Source organism: Protopterus annectens, chromosome 8.part0 (assembly GCF_019279795.1).
Source record: "Protopterus annectens isolate FY-2018-M chromosome 8.part0, PAN1.0, whole genome shotgun sequence".
Taxonomy (NCBI): domain Eukaryota; kingdom Metazoa; phylum Chordata; order Ceratodontiformes; family Protopteridae; genus Protopterus; species Protopterus annectens.
This window is the reverse complement of record NC_056741.1, coordinates 322,796,485-322,815,794: the sequence shown is the minus strand read 5'-3', so window position 1 is coordinate 322,815,794 and position 19,310 is coordinate 322,796,485. Positions and strand designations below refer to the sequence as shown.

Here is a 19,310-nt window from a genome sequence, read left to right as displayed (position 1 = left end):
CTGTTATTATTTAGTATAGGTACATTTATTTATTATAGTTCAATATATACTTTTTAACAAAAGAAGTATTTTTATAAACGTGTATATTTTTTTAAGAAATGTTATTTTTTTAAAAAATGCTATTTTTCCAGTATGGCTCTATTCGTATACAGATTGATGAACTTCTATATGTTTTAGATCATTTATAAAAAAATGGGTCTGGTCTTTTATGTACTTTTAAAAGCATTTTTTCAAGTACTATTCAAATGTATTTTTATATGTATTTTTCATTAGTCTTATTTGCTTGTGTTTCTATTTAGATTAATAGTTCTTTTACTTTTTTTACTTTTTACTTGTTACATTGGAATGAATTGTCTAGGGCTATGGTTGCTGCTGATATTTGATTGCATTATCTTATTATGCTGTACTAATTTCAAATTTCATTGGTTGACTAGTTTATTGCCTTAAATCATTTGCATATAAATACTAGGGTCTTAATTTATTGAAATTGTCTGATGAAGTCTGGTCATGGTTACCAGACGAAAGCGCTTACTTTGAGTATAATAAATTTGGTTGTTCAGCTGGTGTTCCTAGCCTTGTTTGTTGGACCTGGTTTTGCTGGTTTTATCAGTGTTCCTGTTTGGTCTCTATAACCAAGGACCAATGGATATTAAAAATCATTTCTCAGGGATACAGATTCTCTTTCGGCGAACTCCCAGTTCCAAGAGGGTACCCAGACCTCCCCCCAAACCCGTGGGCAGAGACATTAAAACAGGTAAAAACACTAATATCCCAGGGGGCAGTAGAACCTGTCCCTCCGGATCAAACAGGAAAAGGTTTTTACTCCAGACTATTCCTTGTTCCCAGAAAAGAGGGCACTTGGCGCTCCATCCTGGATCTATCCAAACTGAGCACCTCCTTGGTGGTCCCCAGATTCAAAATACTAACCTTGCAGGAGCTCCTGCCAATGCTCTCACAAAATGCCTGGCTGGTGACACTAGACCTAAAAGATGCCTACCTCTACATCCCCATCAGGGAATCGTGCAGAAAATTCCTGCTTTTCAGAGCAGGCAGTCAGCACTTTCAGTTCCCTGCACTGCCCTTCGGCTTATCTACTGCTTCCAGAGTATTCACCAAATGCTTGGCCCCAGCTATAGCATTCTGCAGACAGAGAAATATACAGATTTACCCTTACCTGAACGACTGTATCATTCAGGCGAACAGCAAAGAAAAGTTGCTCCAGGATCTTCTCTTTGTCAAAAAGCTCCTAACTTCCCTAGGGTTCACCATCAACGAGAAAAAATCAAAGCAAAACCCCACCAGAAAAATTGTTTTCTTGGGAGTTGTGCTAGACACAGCAACCCTAACGGCCTTCCTATCCCCAGAAAAGCAGAGCTTCCTGCCTCTCTACTTCACCCAGCTGACTTCCAGAAGTCACCTCACTGTGAGGAAGTTCTTGCAAGCCCTGGGATACATGGCAGCTTGCATCCTTCTCATCCCTCTCGCCAGGCTTCACATGAGAAAGCTTTAGTGGTACTTAAAGAACCTTTGGTGTCAGCACTGTCAGTCCCTAGAGACCACTCTCCCACTGATCCCTTGCATAAGGGATGAATTTCTCTGGTGGGCAGAGGCCTGTGGCATGAACAAGTGTCTTCCCTTCATCCTCTGCCCTTCTGGCTAGACCATCACCACCGACGCATCAGATATAGCTTGAGGCACTCACCTAGTAGGCAGGTGTACCCAAAGCCTTTGGAATGCCCAGCATCTTCACTTGTACATCAACCAGAAAGAAATGATGGCAGTGGAAAATGCTCTGACTTCCTTCCAACCCCATCTCAGGCCAGGGGTCCTCCTTATAAAAACAGACAACACCACAGTAATGTGGTTCATCAACAAGCAGGGGGGCACCCAGTCTTATCCCCTGTGCAGGTTAGCCATGAGTCTGTGGCTTACAACCACCTCCATGGGGCTGCACCTAATTGCCCAATACTTACCAGGGTTCAGCAACACATTGGCAGACCACCTAAGCAGAAACTTACTGGACCCTCATGAATAGCAGCTCCACAGAGAAATCTTTCTGCAAATCACCCAGGAGTGGAGGACCCCAGAAGTGGACCTCTTTGCCTCGCAATTCAACCACCAGCTGCACAATTTTTGTACCAGGGAGTATCACCTCCTAGCATGGAAGGTGGATGCCTTGACCTTCTCCTGGAGCTCCTTCTTTGTGTACGCATACCCTCCTCTGCCCCTTATTCCCAAGGTTCTGATCAAAATAAGAGAGGAGAGACCAAAAGCCATCCTCATCGCTCCAGATTGGCCCAGACAGCATTGGTACCCCTTACTACGCAGTCTGACTTTACAGCCCCTGAAGCTGCTCCCCCTAAGGTTAGACCTCTTGACCCAGGAGAGGGGGGAAGGTACTGCACCCAGACCTACAGACTCTCAAACTTTCAGCATGGCTCATACACTAAAAACTAACAAGAAGCCACTGTTAAGCAAACAGGTCCTGGACATCATCACAGAGGCCAGAAGGCCCAGCACAAGAAAATCTTATGCAGGAAAATGGAAACGATTCTGCTCCTGGAAACAATCAAAAGGGGGCAGTACCTCCCAACCTTCCATCCCTCTCATCTTGGATTACTTAGCAGAGTTGCTCAATAGTGGCCTCTCTTTCTCCTCTATTAAAATCCATGCCTCGGCCATCTCTGCCCATTATGATTTAGACTCACCCCTCTTCTCTCATCTTTTGATTAAACAATTCTAGAGGGGCGTCTAATATTAGGCCTCACAGAAGACCTCCTACTCCACCCTGGGACCTGAATTATGTGTTAAGAGAACTAACCTTACCTCCTTTTGAACCTGCCGCTTCAACAGAATTGAAATACCTCTCCTAGAAGACTCCCTTCCTACTAGCTATCACCTCAGCCAGAAGGGTCTCAGAACTTCAAGCTGTCATGGCTGCCGAGCCCATGATAATTTTCCATGCAGACAGAGTCTCCCTGAGGACTAATCCCTCCTTTAAGCCCAAGGTGGTATCTGATGTGACCCTTAACCAGGCTATACACCTTCCCACCTTCATTCCCAAACCTCAAAACAAGGGGTAACGAATTCTACACGCACTAGATGTGCACAGACAACTCCGATACTATCTGGACCATAGTAAGCCATTCAGAAAAACTGACCAGCTTCTTGTAAGCTTTGCCGTAGGGGCAGAAGGGAAGGCCATCTCCAAGCAAACCATTTCCAAATGGATTTCACACTGTATCCATTTTTTCTACAGACTACATGAGAAACCCATCGCTAAGTCGATCCGTACCCACTCTACTAGGGCATCCTCCACTTCCTTCCTCAGAGGATTACCTACCAGGGACATATTGGAAGCGGCCACCTGGACCTCTGTCCGTACCTTTACAAAGCATTACCACCTGCCTCTCTTTTCTAAGTCTAGGGCAGGGTTTGGCTCTGCAATTCTGCAGGGCCTCCTGACCTATACTTAGGACTCTACCTATTCTTCCACCCTTTACCTCAGCTTTGGGAATCCTCCCACAGGTGATGACTGCAACAGTGAAACATGAAGAACATAGTACAGTTATGTACACTTACCATAAATGTAGCTGTTCAAGTGTATTCACTGTTGCAGTCTTGGTTTCCCTCCCTCCATCCCCCATTTCACATCTTCCACTAGGGGGAGGCATGCTTCCCAAGGTGGCTGTTAGCCACCAGGACCACTTCTCTCTTTTCCCTTGTGCTTCTGACAGGTTAGGGCAAGAAAAACTGATGTAATGACGTCGGCTGCCTTGCTTTATAGTACTGATGAACTGAAGTCAGACTACAGATGACAGCAGCCGACACACAAAAACATTGACTCTGGTATTTGGGCCGGCCGAGGGCTACCACAGCAGGGATAACCCACAGGTGATGACTGCGACAGTGAATACACTGGAACATCTACATTTATGGTAAATGTCCACAACTGTACTTTATCACTTCTGCAGACTAGCCATGCAGGCCCGGAAGATGGCGGTGGAGTACAGAATGCTTCGTAAAGCTACTTGTATACCTCTGCAGGAGAACTCCATGGCAGGTAACTTGAGCATGACTTCAGTGAATCCACACAAATGAATACTAAACACTGAGACCTTCTTGGACCTCATCAACAAAGGGGAGTATACCAGAGATTAACCTCTTTATTTCTCCAAGAAGCAAACTGATAAAAAAAAAAAATACCCCAAAGCACAAACAAACTAGCATAGGCAGTGGATGCCTTCTTCCTGAATTGGATAATTCTGTTTCTTTATTCTTTTCCATCAGTGTCTTTGTTCCCCAAGTAAGTTCAAAAGTTGAAGGAGAAAAGACCAACAATTATTCTGATTGCTCATCTGTGAACAGGACGGCACTTGTTATTCTACCTGCTTCAGATGGGCAGGGAGAAACTTTACTGTTGTCAGAACATGTGAACTTTGTGATGCATTTAGAAGGTATGACTTTATCGTTTAAAGTTCTTTTATTCTCAGGGTGTGCTAAAAAATATGAAGAAAACTAGAAGACAAAATACAAGAAAACTATATCTTACTAAATGGGAAAGATTCTCCTTATGAAAAATATAATTACCCTTAGAACTGAAACCTGTAACTTAGTGTGGCTAAAACAATGCCATTGCACATAGAACAAGCTTTAGAGCAGCTAGTTTGCACATTAAACAGCAGTTATATCAAATCTTAGCACAATCTAGTTTGGTGCCAAAGTCCATAACCTACAGTAACCCACCCAAATACAGATGTAGACAACGTGGATATGCAATTTCCAAATGTCCCTGTAACCAGCTTGGTAGATATGGGCATCCTGAGACAATGTAGCAATTGTCTCATGTTCACAGACAACCATTTCATCATTAAAAATGCAAGCAATGTGAGAGATGCACACGCACAATTTCACTTGAGTCAAAAATCTTGCGTACAAAGGTTGTCAAGAACACACACACACTAAGTGCACCACACATAAGTGTCCACCGCACACATAAACCAACTTATGCTTAGGTTCTAAAAAGCATTCTTCCCAAACCTCAAAGAACTCCTAAGCCTATAAGTGGCAATGCCTCTCCTTAGTAGGCTCTAAAGCACTCACCAATAGCAACACCATACATATGTCTAGTGGGGCCCCTAGAGCAAATCCCATAAGACAAGCAAACACATTACCCAGGACTCTTTGTCATATGACACTCTATTGGACAGAGTACTGATGCCCCACTCACCAAACCGAACAAGGAGAAGATAACGGTTAGCTGCTTATCTGGAGCCAGGATCCACCAAGTTAAGCATGTACTCAAGTCACTACACCACAGGTACCAGTGTAATTCTGTAGTAGTCCATGTAGGTGTTAATGACCTGAGACGTACTTCCATGGACTAAATGTAGAGAGACATTGTTGCTATCTCTGAATATTTGTCTCAAGCACATATGTGCCTTGCATTGAGCAGAATTCTATCTTCACCAAGAATGATGACACAGTACAAACAAAAGATGATTGACTTCAATAATCTGCTTAGTGTCTGGTGTCTTTCAAGGGATATTCAATATTTCTCAGCATTGGAGGACATGGTTAATAAACAACATTGCTTTGCAAAGTATGGTCTGCACCTGTCTCCCCTAGGCTTCCATATGTTGGCTAAAACTTTATTCACCCCCGGAGCCTAATTGACAAATCTGTCAACATAGCAAGTAAAACCCAAATAAGCCTAAAGATGTTGATGCTCAATACTAGGAACCTAAACAAGCAACTCCACACCTTACAAGCTCTCCTAGCTCTAGAGAATATAAACATCTGTGCCATTACTGAGAAGTGGTTTAAATCCGCAGAAAGTACTCGAGTAGCACAAGGTTTGAGTGCCTTCTAAAGATATAGATTGTTAGCCGCATAGACAGGGATAAAAGGTAGAGGTGTCTCAGTTTACATTAGCAACAAGCATACTCTAGGTTGGTTAAACAGGACAGTGCCCTGGAATTTATCCACATGCAAATCACCATAGACAAAGTCCCATACCATATCCTAGCAAGCTATACATTACCCTCTATGTTCCTGGAATCCCATAGCTCATACCTAGACCTCCTGGAGACACTCACCATTAAAACAAATACCCTATTCGTGGGAGACTTTTAACTACCTCTCTATAGACTGAGAAACATACACTGTCTCATACTCGCAGGCACAGTGATTCCTGGACTTTATTAGCACAAATACCCATGACCAGATAGTGCGCACACCCACCAGAGGTTGAAACATACTGGACCTGGTACTCAACAGTATGGGAGAGCAGTGCAACCCCCCCCCCCCCACACACACACACACTTTCCACATCATCACTGGTGAGTTTGGACCTCAAAGTTGTCTCCTTCAAATACATAACCCCAGCAAGCCCTGTAACAATTAAGAACTATTCCAAAGCAAGCTGCATCGTACTTAGCGATAATTTGTCAAAATTCAGTGCCCCCAACCCCAGGTTCACAGCAACCTATGTGTAATTGTTCACAGAGACTCTGTATACCCACTTCAATGGCTGTGTAGAGGCTGCTGTACCTTCTAGACGTAAGCCCAAAACAAACTCTAATAACAAATCACACTGAGAGAATCTTAACTTTAATAAAGGTATACAAGAAAAGGTGAAAAGTCATAGCTAAAATCAGGAAAAGCAACTCCCATGATAGGTTCTCTCTAATTAAACTAAAGAGGAAACCAAGAGAACTGACTGATTCCTTCAAGGCCAATTACAAGGTCAAGATTAAAGACAACCACAGAGCTTTCTACAGCTGTGTCTGAAACCTCAAAAGCAACATAAATCAGTGTACCAAACTGGTGGTCAGTGATGCCAGCTTCACTGAGCAGAGTGGCATTGAGAATTTGCTGGCTGATAAATTCAGCTCAAACTTCAATTCCCACTCCTCCCTGCCTCCACCCTTACAGTATCTACTAGCATAACCCCCAACTATTATCAGGGAAAAGGTCCTGATGATGTTCATTAAGGTCAACGTACAGCCTCAAAATGCTCCAACAGTATCCTGGGATGCCTCCTAAAAAACTTGAAACGTGACTTATCAAGCCCACTTGAGTCACTTTTCAACAGCCTTAAAACAGACTTTGTACCATGAGAATGGAGGGCGGCAACAGTTATCCCACTTCACAAGGGTGGACCATCAAGCAACCCAGGAACTGCAGACCTTTTAGTTTGACTAATCTCATATGCAAAGCCATGGAACGAATTATTGTGGAAATGATCAACAAAGACAAAAGCACCCTTCAGACACTGGAACAAACCCAGTTTGGCCTTGTCAAGGAAAGGCCATGCCAACTAAACCTGATGGACTTCTTTGAGAAGGTTACCAAGGCAATGGATGAGGGGGAAATGATGCATACAGCCTACCTGGACCTGGCTAAGCCTTTCAATACAGTCATTAGCAAACTCATTGAACTGGGCATAAACCCCTGCGTAACTCACTGGATTGCCAGCTGGCACATGGACAGGACCCAGAAAGTCAGGATCGGTAATTCCACCTCCACTAAGAAATTGGTCATTAGAGGGGTACCTCAGGGCTCCCTGATGGGACCACTCCCATTTGACATCTACTTCTCAGAGGTAAAGGCTAATGTTGGGGTTCTTTGGCTGACCAAGGTCACAGATGAGTTTCAAATTGGGCGTTATCGTAGATTTCCCTGCATGACACAAACATCTTGCAATAGAGTCTAACACAGATAAATAATTGGTGCCAATTTCGCAAATTAAAACTTAATGCCAAGAGTTGCATTATAGTACCTTTGGGAAAACTGTCACCCAGGCTAATTACTATATTGGTAAAACACCCCCTGAGAGTTGAGGAAAGTGTCAGGGATCTGAGAATGTATGTAGACAGTAATCTGGCCATTGACTGACATATTGCTGAGGTAGTAAGAAAATCATTCTGTATCACCCAACTTGTACATGGCATCCAGGTCCAAGGAAGTCATAGTGCCACTTTATTCAGCCCTTATCAGACCCATCGTTGAGTATAATGCCCCCGTTTGGCATGTTGCTGACCAGCATGTGCAACATTTGGATGCCTACAAAGGTTCCTTACCAGGAGAATACAGGGTATAAACACATTGTTCTATACTAATCACCTTAAAGACATATCTCAATACTTGGTCTCCTACAGGTTACTGAGAGGCAGTTCATGCCTGGCATGCAAGGCATCCTCTGAGCCAGCCGTGATGGCCCTTTTGCACATTTGCAAAACAAACAGCATTAGAACCACTAGATCAAAGGATTTAAATTTTACTTGTGACATAAGTAAGACTTGTTGGAGAACCAGACGTGTGTCAGAGGATCCCCATGCTCTGGAACAGGCTCCCCATCTGTGTGAAGCACAGTCCATTCCTAACCCTATTTAAGCATAACCTTCACCAGTGGATGAGAAATTGAAAATTCACCCCATGTCTGGCCCCGATGTCTCTGATAGTTTGGACAGTATGGTCTGCCTCTTTCTAACATAGCCCCCTCCCCACACACATAACCTCTAGAAACTTCCTAACTAATATACTTCCTCCTAAAAACACTTATGATACATAGGAACACAATTAGAAACACTTATGATGCATAGGAACACAATTAGATTGGATTGCATAGCTAGGCTTATAAAGGCCCTGGTGGTCATTAGCCTGGTATATACCTATGTGCCTATGGAAGAAAGAACCAGCACCCAAGGCAGGCGGACATGTCAGTGATTTTCTGTGTCTCCAGAGCTGTTCTCCACTGGCTTTATGCCTCTGTAGAAGTACATCTTTCCATCATTTCGGCATGTTTTGGTCCTTTCCTTGCACACAGGCCAGCAGTCTGACAATTGCTGAAAAGGCATCCTCCAGCTCTAGCCATATAGGGGAAATGTGGGCACAGGCTGGGACATAAATTTTATGTTTAAAAAAAGTAACCTTGTCCCCCCACTCACCCTTTAAAGTAGCTGTTACAGTACCTTTAACATTTCTGACTTGGAAAATTGTATTCCATATTACTGTTACCTTAGCTAGGAGAGCCTCTGACTCTTCAGGCTCTGATATGCAAAGAAATTTATCCGATGCTCCATAATCATGTGACCCTGCATAATAACTCTTCTTCCATACCAAACTTTATTACAGAAGGAGCCTTCAACCAAGCAGACCAACCACCTGCATTTCCTAGGCTCCAGAATAAAGGAAAAAAAAAAGATGTTTTATTCTTTAGCAGTGAATAAACAATTCAGATGTTGTATGGATAGAGCTAAAGCCACCAGAAGATCAGAACAATGGTCTGTCTCCTTTGCAAAAAAAAAAAAAACAAACAATGGCTACTAGTAACAAAACAGACCATCTTTAAATGCTTAGTAGACTGCATTTATTTTTGCAACAAGGTTCATTGAAGGACCCTACAAGGAAAAGTCAGACCCCATTCACCAAGAGGCACAGCGGCTACCACTGCCTCCATTAGTGAAGTTAGTGCCCAAGGTGTCCCAAAAGCATTCAGTTGTTATTTTGTTCATATCATCTGAAAGCATCACAGGTGGACTGTGACCTCCAGGGCAAGGGCAGGATTTGTTTCTGACATTTGAAGAGCATGTTTCACTCGTCTTCCCAGCAGGGAGCCACCCACCCTATCTGACAGGCCCAGCTTTGGAAATCTTAGCTCATGCTATGTGACCCACACAAAGAACACTGTACAGTTGTGTAGCCAACTTGCTATAATAGTATGTTTGATAGTGCTTACTGTTGCAGATCTGATTCCCTTCCTCTGTCCCCTTTACTGCTTTGAGACACCTAGGGACTGGAGTGGCTACTGGCTACCACTCCTTATTCCCTTTCTCTTCTTCTTTCTTTGCTAATCTCCTCAGGAGGACTTAGATTCTCCAGGTCATGGAAACTTTGTAGGGGAGTGTTTCAGTACTAACATACTGTTGAGTTAAGCATTGACCTGATGAGGGACAAGAAAGTACCAAAGATGGTACTAGGCACATAAAGATGTCTGAGGTAAGCTGGCATCAGGCCGCCCATGACACATGGGTTCTCAGCACTGAATGTTAGGCCAGACCTCAGACTTTGCCTGAGGCAGAGATCCCTAGTGTAATTACTGAAGCACTGACCACACTTGAACATGTACTATTTTGTCACATTACTTACACAGCTGCACTTTTTCTTACTGAAATAGTAAAATAAAGGGAACGCTACTGATTGATGCGGTGGTGCAGCGGTAGCATTGTAGCCTCACAGCAAGAGGTTCTCACATTTGATTCTCGGCTGGAGTCTGAGGAGTGCCTTCTGTGTGGAGTCTGCATGTCCTCCCCGTGGTTGGGTGGGCATTCGAAAGACATGCGTAAATAGGCGTGCCTTGGTTGAACATCGAGCTGGCACCTCGGCGTTCATGAAAATCTACTGCCAATCATTAGCGGACCGGAGTTCCGCTGTGCCGACCCCTAACCGGGAAAAGCCGAAAGACAACAACAACTACTGACTGACTTGGATGTACATAAGCAGCTCACCTACTTTTGTATGGGGAAATGAGGATATAAGAAAGTCTGTCCAGTTTTTCTCTCTCCTTTATGAAAAGAAAACAAGTCCTACCTGTCCTCATTGCATTGTTTTCTGTTATGACTGTTGTAGCAATTCCTTAACTAAACCTTTACATCATTTTTTATTAGGGTTTCTTCTACTTCTGCAGCTGGCGCCACAAATGTCAGCACAGGATATAAGCGAAACTGCAACTTGGACAAATATTAGACACATTTTGAAAGTGAAATCCACTGGATGTGGTTGGGCAAAACATTATTTCTCAAACCTGGCAGCCTAAACTCGAAATCGGTGCATTAGTGCAATTGTTAGTTTCCCTGACGATCACGCAGTTCACTAAGCACTAAAAAGCAGAATTTGAGGTGTCTTCCTAAATGTGTGGTGGTGTAGAGGATGGAGCATCTACAAAAACAATGACTTTGTATTTTAGAGGAGTATACATTGAAATGATCTTTTAGCATGTTGGCTACACTAAAATGGCACTCAGTATACATAGACTTGATGGAATGACCTCTTATTGTACTAAAAACTTCAGGATAGATGCAGAGCCCAGAAACAGGGAAAGCTTTGTAACAACACTGTTGACAAGGCTTTTATTTTAGTTGTCTTCCTCCTTGTACTAGCCCTATGTATGTTTGTGATTCTGCCCAAATCTATTAAGTATTGCTGCAGGAGTCTTTGATGGATAGACTTGTAGCAAATAATGTGAATGTACTCTTACTCTTTCCTTTGAATTTGAAATGGAAATTGGGTTTGAAATGATATGAGGTAATTTAATAATGTTTTGGCTACTAATTGCTTGTAGTTATGTTCTGCTTTCATTTTTACAACTTTTAGTTTTTGTACTTTGGATTTTGACTCACAGTCAGAAGTTCAAAACATTATTTAGCAAGTCCTGACACAGAAATTAAAATACCTTTAATGCAAAAAACATTGAATTCCAAAACTCACTGTTGCACCTTTTAAATTGTTTTTGCAATGAGGCTTTGCCTTTACACACTTCCATGATGGGAGGGGGGCTATACCTGCCATACCTTCACTGCTTATGTATACTGAAATTGTTGAACCTGACCGTAGGGGGCTTTCTGAGATACTGGTGTCTCAAAAGTATCATGCATTTCTCTTAATTGCACACACATTTTCTCAGCTGTGAGGATTACAGTTGTACTATTCACTGGCACCCCCTTGCTTTATTGCTGTAAGTCTCTTGTTAGAGTTTTTCACCAGAAAACTTGAAGATGATGCCTGATAGTGTTAATATGGAACTCCAATTAATTGATACAAGTGAATCACACTTATTCAGGCATAGCTTGATTTAGGAGGGCACTCAGCTCACAGGAAAGTCTGGCCAAATAATGACAGACATAACTGAATAGAAGCCAAAGTGTTTGATACAGCATCAAGCATCTCTTCCTTGTAGATCGTCTGTTATGATGAGTACTGTCATACAGCTAAACTGTCTTACTATATTTGACTTCAACAATATTTCATACAGAATCAGTAATTCCTTTGCCATTTTCCTAGTATATAGAATAAACTTGATTACAATTACTGCAGTGACAACAGCAGATCAATTCCCAGTGTAGAATGCTTATTACTGTAGCATGTTACTACCTCTATTTTCTTTCCAACTTTACATAAAATGAAGAGTTTACAGAACGATATTGGTTCTACTGGAGGGCATGAAAAAGTACCTGTGTGTGTTTTTACTAACAACTTATTTTTCTTTATTTCAACAGACAAGATGATGTTTCACTTGAAGGTAGTTTAGTAAGTCAGGAAATCATGGTAAGGCGTCAAGAAGAAGAACTTATGCAGCTGCAGAGCAAACTGGCACACAAGCAGGGCTCCCAACTGAATCTTTATTCAGGAGATATGCCCAAAGCATCCATGTTAGACATCACTAGAGATCTGCTGAGAGAAGTTGCACTGGAAACCACGTTGACACAGAGAAAACTGAAGGTGATAAATTTATATATTTTTTATTTTATTTTTATGTATCCTTTTATTGACGGGGTTAGTCCCACTAGGCTTGTGGCTTCTTTTCACGGGAGACCCAAGGTGGTATTAACTGCATGTTTAGCATAACAATGAAGAAATGTGCACTTTGAAATGTTGCATTTGTGTTTTATTGAATACATTTACATTTTTGTGTTTTTTAGTGTATTTCTCATGTTTTAGCACTTATCACTGAGATAGCCAGCTGTCACACTGTAGCAAGTCATATCAAATAAGGCTATAAACAGAATATTCATGCATACATTACATGACTTACCTGTATGTACTCGCTGCTGTATACTGTGAGACTCATTTGGCAGTCATGAAAGTGTAAATAAATGTGCTCAGAAACAGTGTTTGCTGTTTTAGGAATGTTCTCCTTTCTCTGATGTTGTATGAAGCTGGACTTGATATATATCTATGTCTGGGGGTGAGGGGTTGCATTGGAGTTTGTCCCAATGTAAAAAAAAATAGCTTTTTCAAAGTTTTCCATTGATTTACATGGTCTATGCAAATTTTGAGCATGTGTGAGCAAGCATTTGCAGTCTGATATTTCTTGAGCTGTGATTTAATAATGGAAGAACATTAAGTATATGTGTGCCCTTGGCTAATAATCCAGTAATTTGCCTTTTTACTATATGAAGATCGTCAGCAAAACATCTTACTGATGTCATGGATTTTTAAAACTTTATATGTCATATTTTGTTGAGCACAAAAAAATTTGACAATGTTGTGAAATAAATCTACAGACATTAATGCCACTAGATACACATATGTGGAGTGAAAAATAGACCTTTTTTGTTATGGGTGGCACATCAGCACTTCCTGTATTTAGAATTTAAATTTATTCAGAAGTTCAGTATAATTTTGCAAAATACATATGTTGTTCCCATGCATGTAGCTTTCTTCTTTGGGTCCCTGTGAAGGTGCAGTTTTCTTCCTGAATTAGATTAGTTAGCAATGTCATTTAGTAGAATGCATAGAGATATACACCATACCTCTTAACTGTCCCTGATTTTGGTTCAAAGTTTTGCTCTGTCTTTCCTAATCCCTCCTAAATAGCGAGTTGGGGAGAAAAAGTGGTGGATTACACTTGATAAATCGATGACAGTAATTAAAGTTAGACTTCCCTTGCTTCAGAGAATGTATATTAGTTCACACTCTCATATGTCAGATTCTCAAGTTAATTGTATATTTTAAAGTGTTTCTGGAAGGCACTCAGCTCTCAGGAAAAACTGGCCAGGTAATGAGAGACATAACTGAATGGATTATTTCTGGAGGTAGGAGTTTGAGAGCCATGATATACAGTGCATGTTGTGCTTCAGAGAAAAGTGTTAAAAGCCTGTGCCTCACTGAACCTGGCACATGTGCCTCCATTTACTGTGAGTTGCCACTTTAGGAAGCATGCAGCTGAAGTATTCCTCAGGAACTTTAACCATGCACATGCTAGTTAGTCATTCATTGACTACTGTTCGGTCATTCCTGGCTTGTATAGTCATGTGATAGAGCACAGAGGATTAATACATCATGGCTCATAACAGAGTATCTGCTAATCTTAAAAAAGTTGTTTAAATGATGTAAACTTGTAACTCTGAAATCATTGAGGCATCCCACATTTGCACATTAAAAAACTGCTCAGCAGCTAGGCAGCACAGGTAACTGCTGCAAATGATTTATAACAATTTTTGTAAAAGGTCACAGTCATTTGCCTCCCTAACCCCCCCACACACACACACACACACACACACACACACACAAAACTGTGTTTGTAAGTAAGACTGTTCTGCACCTTCATATTGCTTAGGTAATAAATTATTTCAGAGAAATTAAGATGAAACTCTTTTTTTTACTTTTTTTGTTGTTTTTTTCTTTACAGAATTTCTTTGGTCCAGAGTTTGTGAAAATGACAAGTGAGCCTTCCATTACCTTGGAACTTCCAAGCTCAATTCTGGTAGGTTTTATGTGTGGCTTAGTGTTGAAAGAAGGCTGGTCCATTTCACCCTAATTAAAAAGATTTCATCAGATTGATTTCCTTTCTCATTGGTATATGTGTATTATGCTGTTTTTCACAGGCTAAAAGGGGGAAGAGTGAAGATGTCAGACGGAAGGTGAACATCATACTGCTGAGTGGACAAAGACTGGAGCTGACCAGTGATATCAAGTCATCTTGTAGAGATGTCTTTGAAATGGTTGTGGCACATATTGGCTTGGTTGAGCATCATTTATTTGGCTTAGCATACTTGAAGGGTAAGGAACCAAGCTGCTGTGTATTTTTTTCTTTCCTTTTCATTTTGTTTCTTTTATGTTAACTACTGTTTCTTAGCACCATATTTGTACATTACTGAATTCAGCTTTGGCAACATTAAACAGAGCCCTTCACTTTTTTCAGGTTTATTTTGCACACTTTCCTCTGCTGAGAGTTCTATAGAATGGCATAATGCCAAAGGTAAAGATGTTCTAACAGCAGAGAATTTGAGGTAAAGATGTTCTAACATCAGAGAATTTGTTTTGGTTTAAATTACAAATTTGTACATCTACATTGTCATCACCAAATTTCCTGACCTATTTTGTCTATCTTAACCACTTTCTAGTGGCCATTGCTGTTGCCATCTTGACTTATTAAGGTCTCCAGCTGTGTTCCTTAGTGTCCCTGTCCTCCTGATATGACAGAATAATGTGTTCCATTGTCCCTCCTTTCCTTAAACAGAATGTACTTGGATTCTGTTCCCATTTTCACTTTGCTCGTTCTTGAGACTTTCACATCAGCATGTGGAACAGCAAAGCTTCTCCTGTGCCAGTTAGTAAAATCGTGTCTATCTGCAGCTTCTTCAAGTATGTCACATAGTGTGAGTGTGTTGTGTTGGACTTTATGAACTTCCCTCTGTTTCAGGCATTATTTTAGGTACAGAAATTTTATTTGTACCTAGGATGTAGACTGTAACAAAAGATAGCTGTTTATTTTTAAGCTTTAGCATTGATACTAGTATTTAAGCATCTTAGAGTATTGTGTGAAAAAGGAGAGATTATATAAACTTGGCTAAATAAGGCTATCTCTCCTGCTTTCTTATGTATCAGCTTTGATAATACTGTAGCCTGGAAGTAGTAGTTCAGAGTCTTTAATGTTGGGACAGTACAGCTGGGAAGAGGTATAGTTTTAGTTGGTAGATGAAGAAGGGCTCGTTACTTCACAGTTTTATAGTGGTGATTCTTTGTTATTTGGATTTATTGGTGAGTTTTCAGGGCGTGGGTTGAGGTGGACCATATCATGCTGTGGGACTTTTGAGAGGCTGTGTACTGATTTAGAGGGGATTAATTGTACGAGCTGTTTAAAAAAAAGAGTATAGTGGTGATAGTGAAGTATTTTGTTCTAAAAAAAAAAGAGACAAAGTGAGAAATTTAAAAAGTCAGGGAGATATATTGGTATAGCTATTCTTGATTTCATAGAATGCTGAGTAAACTGCCATAGGAGAAGATTATAGAGATGAAAGTATACAATGATAGTTTGTTAGATAGGATGCTAATAGCAGCAGAAAGAGACATGATGCTTGGAGAAACATTTGAAATTTTAGTGATTATGGAGAAGATAAAAGATGAAGTGTAGTATGAAGGGGAGGGAGGCAGAGGTGGAGTTAATGAAGAGAAGTACATGGAGATGATTTGCCTTGTTAGGTCATTCTAATTATGTAATAGTGAGAAAGGAAAAGGAAGAGTATCATTGATATTTAAAGTCAGTCAGAGACATAAAAGAATATAACGAAAGACATCAATAATGAAATTTAGGTGCATGTAATGGTATGGCAAGCAGATGAGGCAGATGTAATTTCTGTGTTTGGGAGGAGTGAGAGCCTAATTCACTGAAAATACCTTAACTCTAACAATTTGTGAACTGGTTATGTTGATGCAGGTGGGAGCAGTAAGGGGTCTTGTGATAGGTTAGAATTTGAATAGGGAGGGGTAGGCCCAGTATAAAGGAAGTGATGTCAGGCATGGGAATGGGTGTAGGGTGTGGTGGGAACACTCAGTCTGGATTATCAAAACATAAGTAAAAATGTCATAGACTAGGCCACAGCAACAGCAAAAAGTTGGAAGTATTAACATGAGAAAAGGGAAGACTGTATCAGCAAGAGATAGAAAAGGACAGTGCATCAAATAGCAGTATGAGGGTGCTAAAGGAGATAGAACTGGGCCAGCCCAGATGGGAGAAAGTAGATGAGGAGTTAGGCATAAGATATATGTAGCAGACAGGAGACAGGCAGCAGCCAAAACTCAGTAGTAACTCAGTGTACCGTACAGCTGAGAAAGAAACAGGAATGCATCTAGGGTACAGCAATAGACTTAAAAATAAATGGGCTCCTGTAGGAAGGGAACCTAATGTAGAACGTATTCCTGAGACACCTCAGTAGTCATAAAGTAAGGTAAAAGGGGACAGTTACACTCATTCTAAGGCAGGAGATACCAGCAGCAGTAACATTTCCGTACACTAATCCAGAAAGTACCTAACTAAACCGTTACAGTATAGGGAAGGTCCTTACTTAAGGCACTTCTTTGTGACTTTTAACTCTAATGCCCACTGGAGCTGAAATAACTGGGTGTCCTGACCCCACAGATTCTAAACACATTCAAAATGCCTTGTCTTAAAAAAAACTGTTAAAGGTTTAAAAAAATAAAAGTTTCAAGTTGCTGCTGTTATATGTAAACACAGCATGACTACTGGCCCTTACCCCCAAAGATAACCAGTGTATGTGTATTCATCAGCTGTCAAATTGGTACAAATATGAAAAAACAAATAGAACATAATATATTTGCTGTCAGACATCTATATATAACATATTTTTTACCCTCCCCTAAAAGATAACCACCTGTATATGCATCTGATGTTTGATAGCAAGTAAAGTTAAAAAATATAATTTTTGCAGTAATGTTTTTAACTTTTTACTTCTAGACTCTACTTTGCTCCTGTACAAGCTATAGTGAGCCTATGAGCACCCTTCTGAAGTTTGTGAGGAAAGTTGAAGAAAAATTGACCACCTGTCCCCAACACAACGTAAGTGCCCCCCACACCCACATAAAAACTCTACAGGAACCTTCTGTGTTCAGCTTTGAGAGGGGCTGGTTTTAGACTATTTTTTGAAAGGTGGCTGTTTAAACCAAATATGTGATGAGTCAGTTACTTTCATGTAGACAACCAAGCAGTTATAGCCATTTCTATGAACAATTCAGACTTCTGATTGTGATAAAATAGGATGTCTATGTAATGTAATTTTCATTTGTTCCAAGCAAACAATTGTACACATCAGATTATTCCAGGTTGCTTCATACAAATCACTTTAGTCCTGCAAAGCTTGAATAATAAGCAAACAGCAGCTGTCAACTACATATTTTCCTATACAGTCAGCCCCAGCAATTATACCTACTCTGTCTGTGCATATCGGTGTCTTGTTAAGTAGGCCGTATTACTTTGCACAAATGCACACTAGTCTAGCAAAGCCTTAGAGAGTAACCGTTTAAGCTGAACAGATAATAAGAGGGTCATTTACTTTCATCCAGCCATCCCCAACTCTCACCAAGCAGTAATAGTCCTGTTGTTCAATGGTTGTGTAATATTGTCACCTTTGCTCCACTCAGTTTGCCAGACATTGAAGTATTTCATGTTGTTCCACAGAAATCACAAATCCAGAAATATAGCCAAAAATACCTCGTTGATCACTGCTAGCCTCATTGTAAAAATAATAAAAATAATTATTTCACCACATCTGTCTTCAATCCCATTTATCCACTTCTCTCAACTGCCCAGAATTCTGAAGAATATTTCTGATTTTGTCTCATATTTTTGACGTGTTCTTCGTATGATTTTTGATTTCCAGGTAAATTGCTGAGCAGTACATCAGTCAGTAAAGCAATGCATTAGAAATTTGTATTACTTGATGTCCTTCTATTCAGTGTTTCAGTATTCTTTACATATGGGTTGTATTCCGACAATTGACCCGATGTCCGGCCTGTATACAAAAGCTTATTTTCACTGCCAGTACATGGGACTTCGCACAAAGACACTGAGAACATCAGCCATAAAAGGGACGTCCGCACATACCATCCTCAGATCTTTTTCGCTGCCATTCATAAAAGTCATTGATTTTGCCTTCCAGCTTCAGATAAGTACCCCTCCCTGTCTTTGTTGTTCATGTCATCCAGGAAGGGCAAGTGTAGGTGTGGAAGGCAAATTCCACATAAGGATAGTCACAAGCTTTGTTTGTTCTGTTTAAGGCCTACTCACGACCACCACTCCTGTTCTGTCAGGCCTTTGTGCCTAAGATGTTGTGAAGTCATCTGTCGTCCTTAAATCTTTACTTGGAAAATCAGAGACTTAAACGTCTGGCTAGGGATGCGATGGAGGGTTCTGGGAGTCCTTTTGGCAGAGCCAACTTTGAAGAGGAAAGTTAGCAAAGTTAGGCCTGAATCCTTTTTGGCTGTGCCTACTCCCTCTGACATACTCCTTGAGGTTAATGAAAACTCAGCCTTGCTTTTGGAGGTAGGGTCCACTTCTGCTGTGGGTACCTCTGGGAAAGCTGTCAAGGATGTGGATCCTAGCACATTCGAGGCCATGCAGATGTCTGGTTCGGACAACTTGGAGGAGCTACGGCTTGTTATTCTGGAGGACTCTGGAACCGCTCCTGCCCATCCATCTAAGGAAACTTCAGATGTAAGGTCTATGTCCAGGCATTCTCCTCAGCATGAAAAGCATGTTAAGAAGAAGCAGAAGACTAAACATTCCTCCA

The 19,310-nt window shown here is 41.0% G+C and overlaps 1 protein-coding gene across 2 annotated transcripts in view; it reads left to right on the top strand.

Annotated features, from left to right (window-relative positions):
* PTPN13 (protein tyrosine phosphatase non-receptor type 13) overlaps positions 1-19,310 on the top strand; it is a 1,949,788-nt gene that overhangs the window by 609,823 nt on the left and 1,320,655 nt on the right. The window contains exons 9-13 of one of the 2 annotated variants that reach the window (XM_044079819.1): positions 1,400-1,431; positions 6,388-6,395; positions 12,284-12,501; positions 14,414-14,488; positions 14,610-14,784. In XM_044079819.1, coding sequence (XP_043935754.1) covers positions 1,400-1,431; positions 6,388-6,395; positions 12,284-12,501; positions 14,414-14,488; positions 14,610-14,784 — 508 coding nt within the window. Of the gene's footprint in view, positions 1-1,399; positions 1,432-6,387; positions 6,396-12,278; positions 12,502-14,413; positions 14,489-14,609; positions 14,785-19,310 lie in introns of those variants that run through there. The other variant, XM_044079818.1, reaches the window with a different exon arrangement.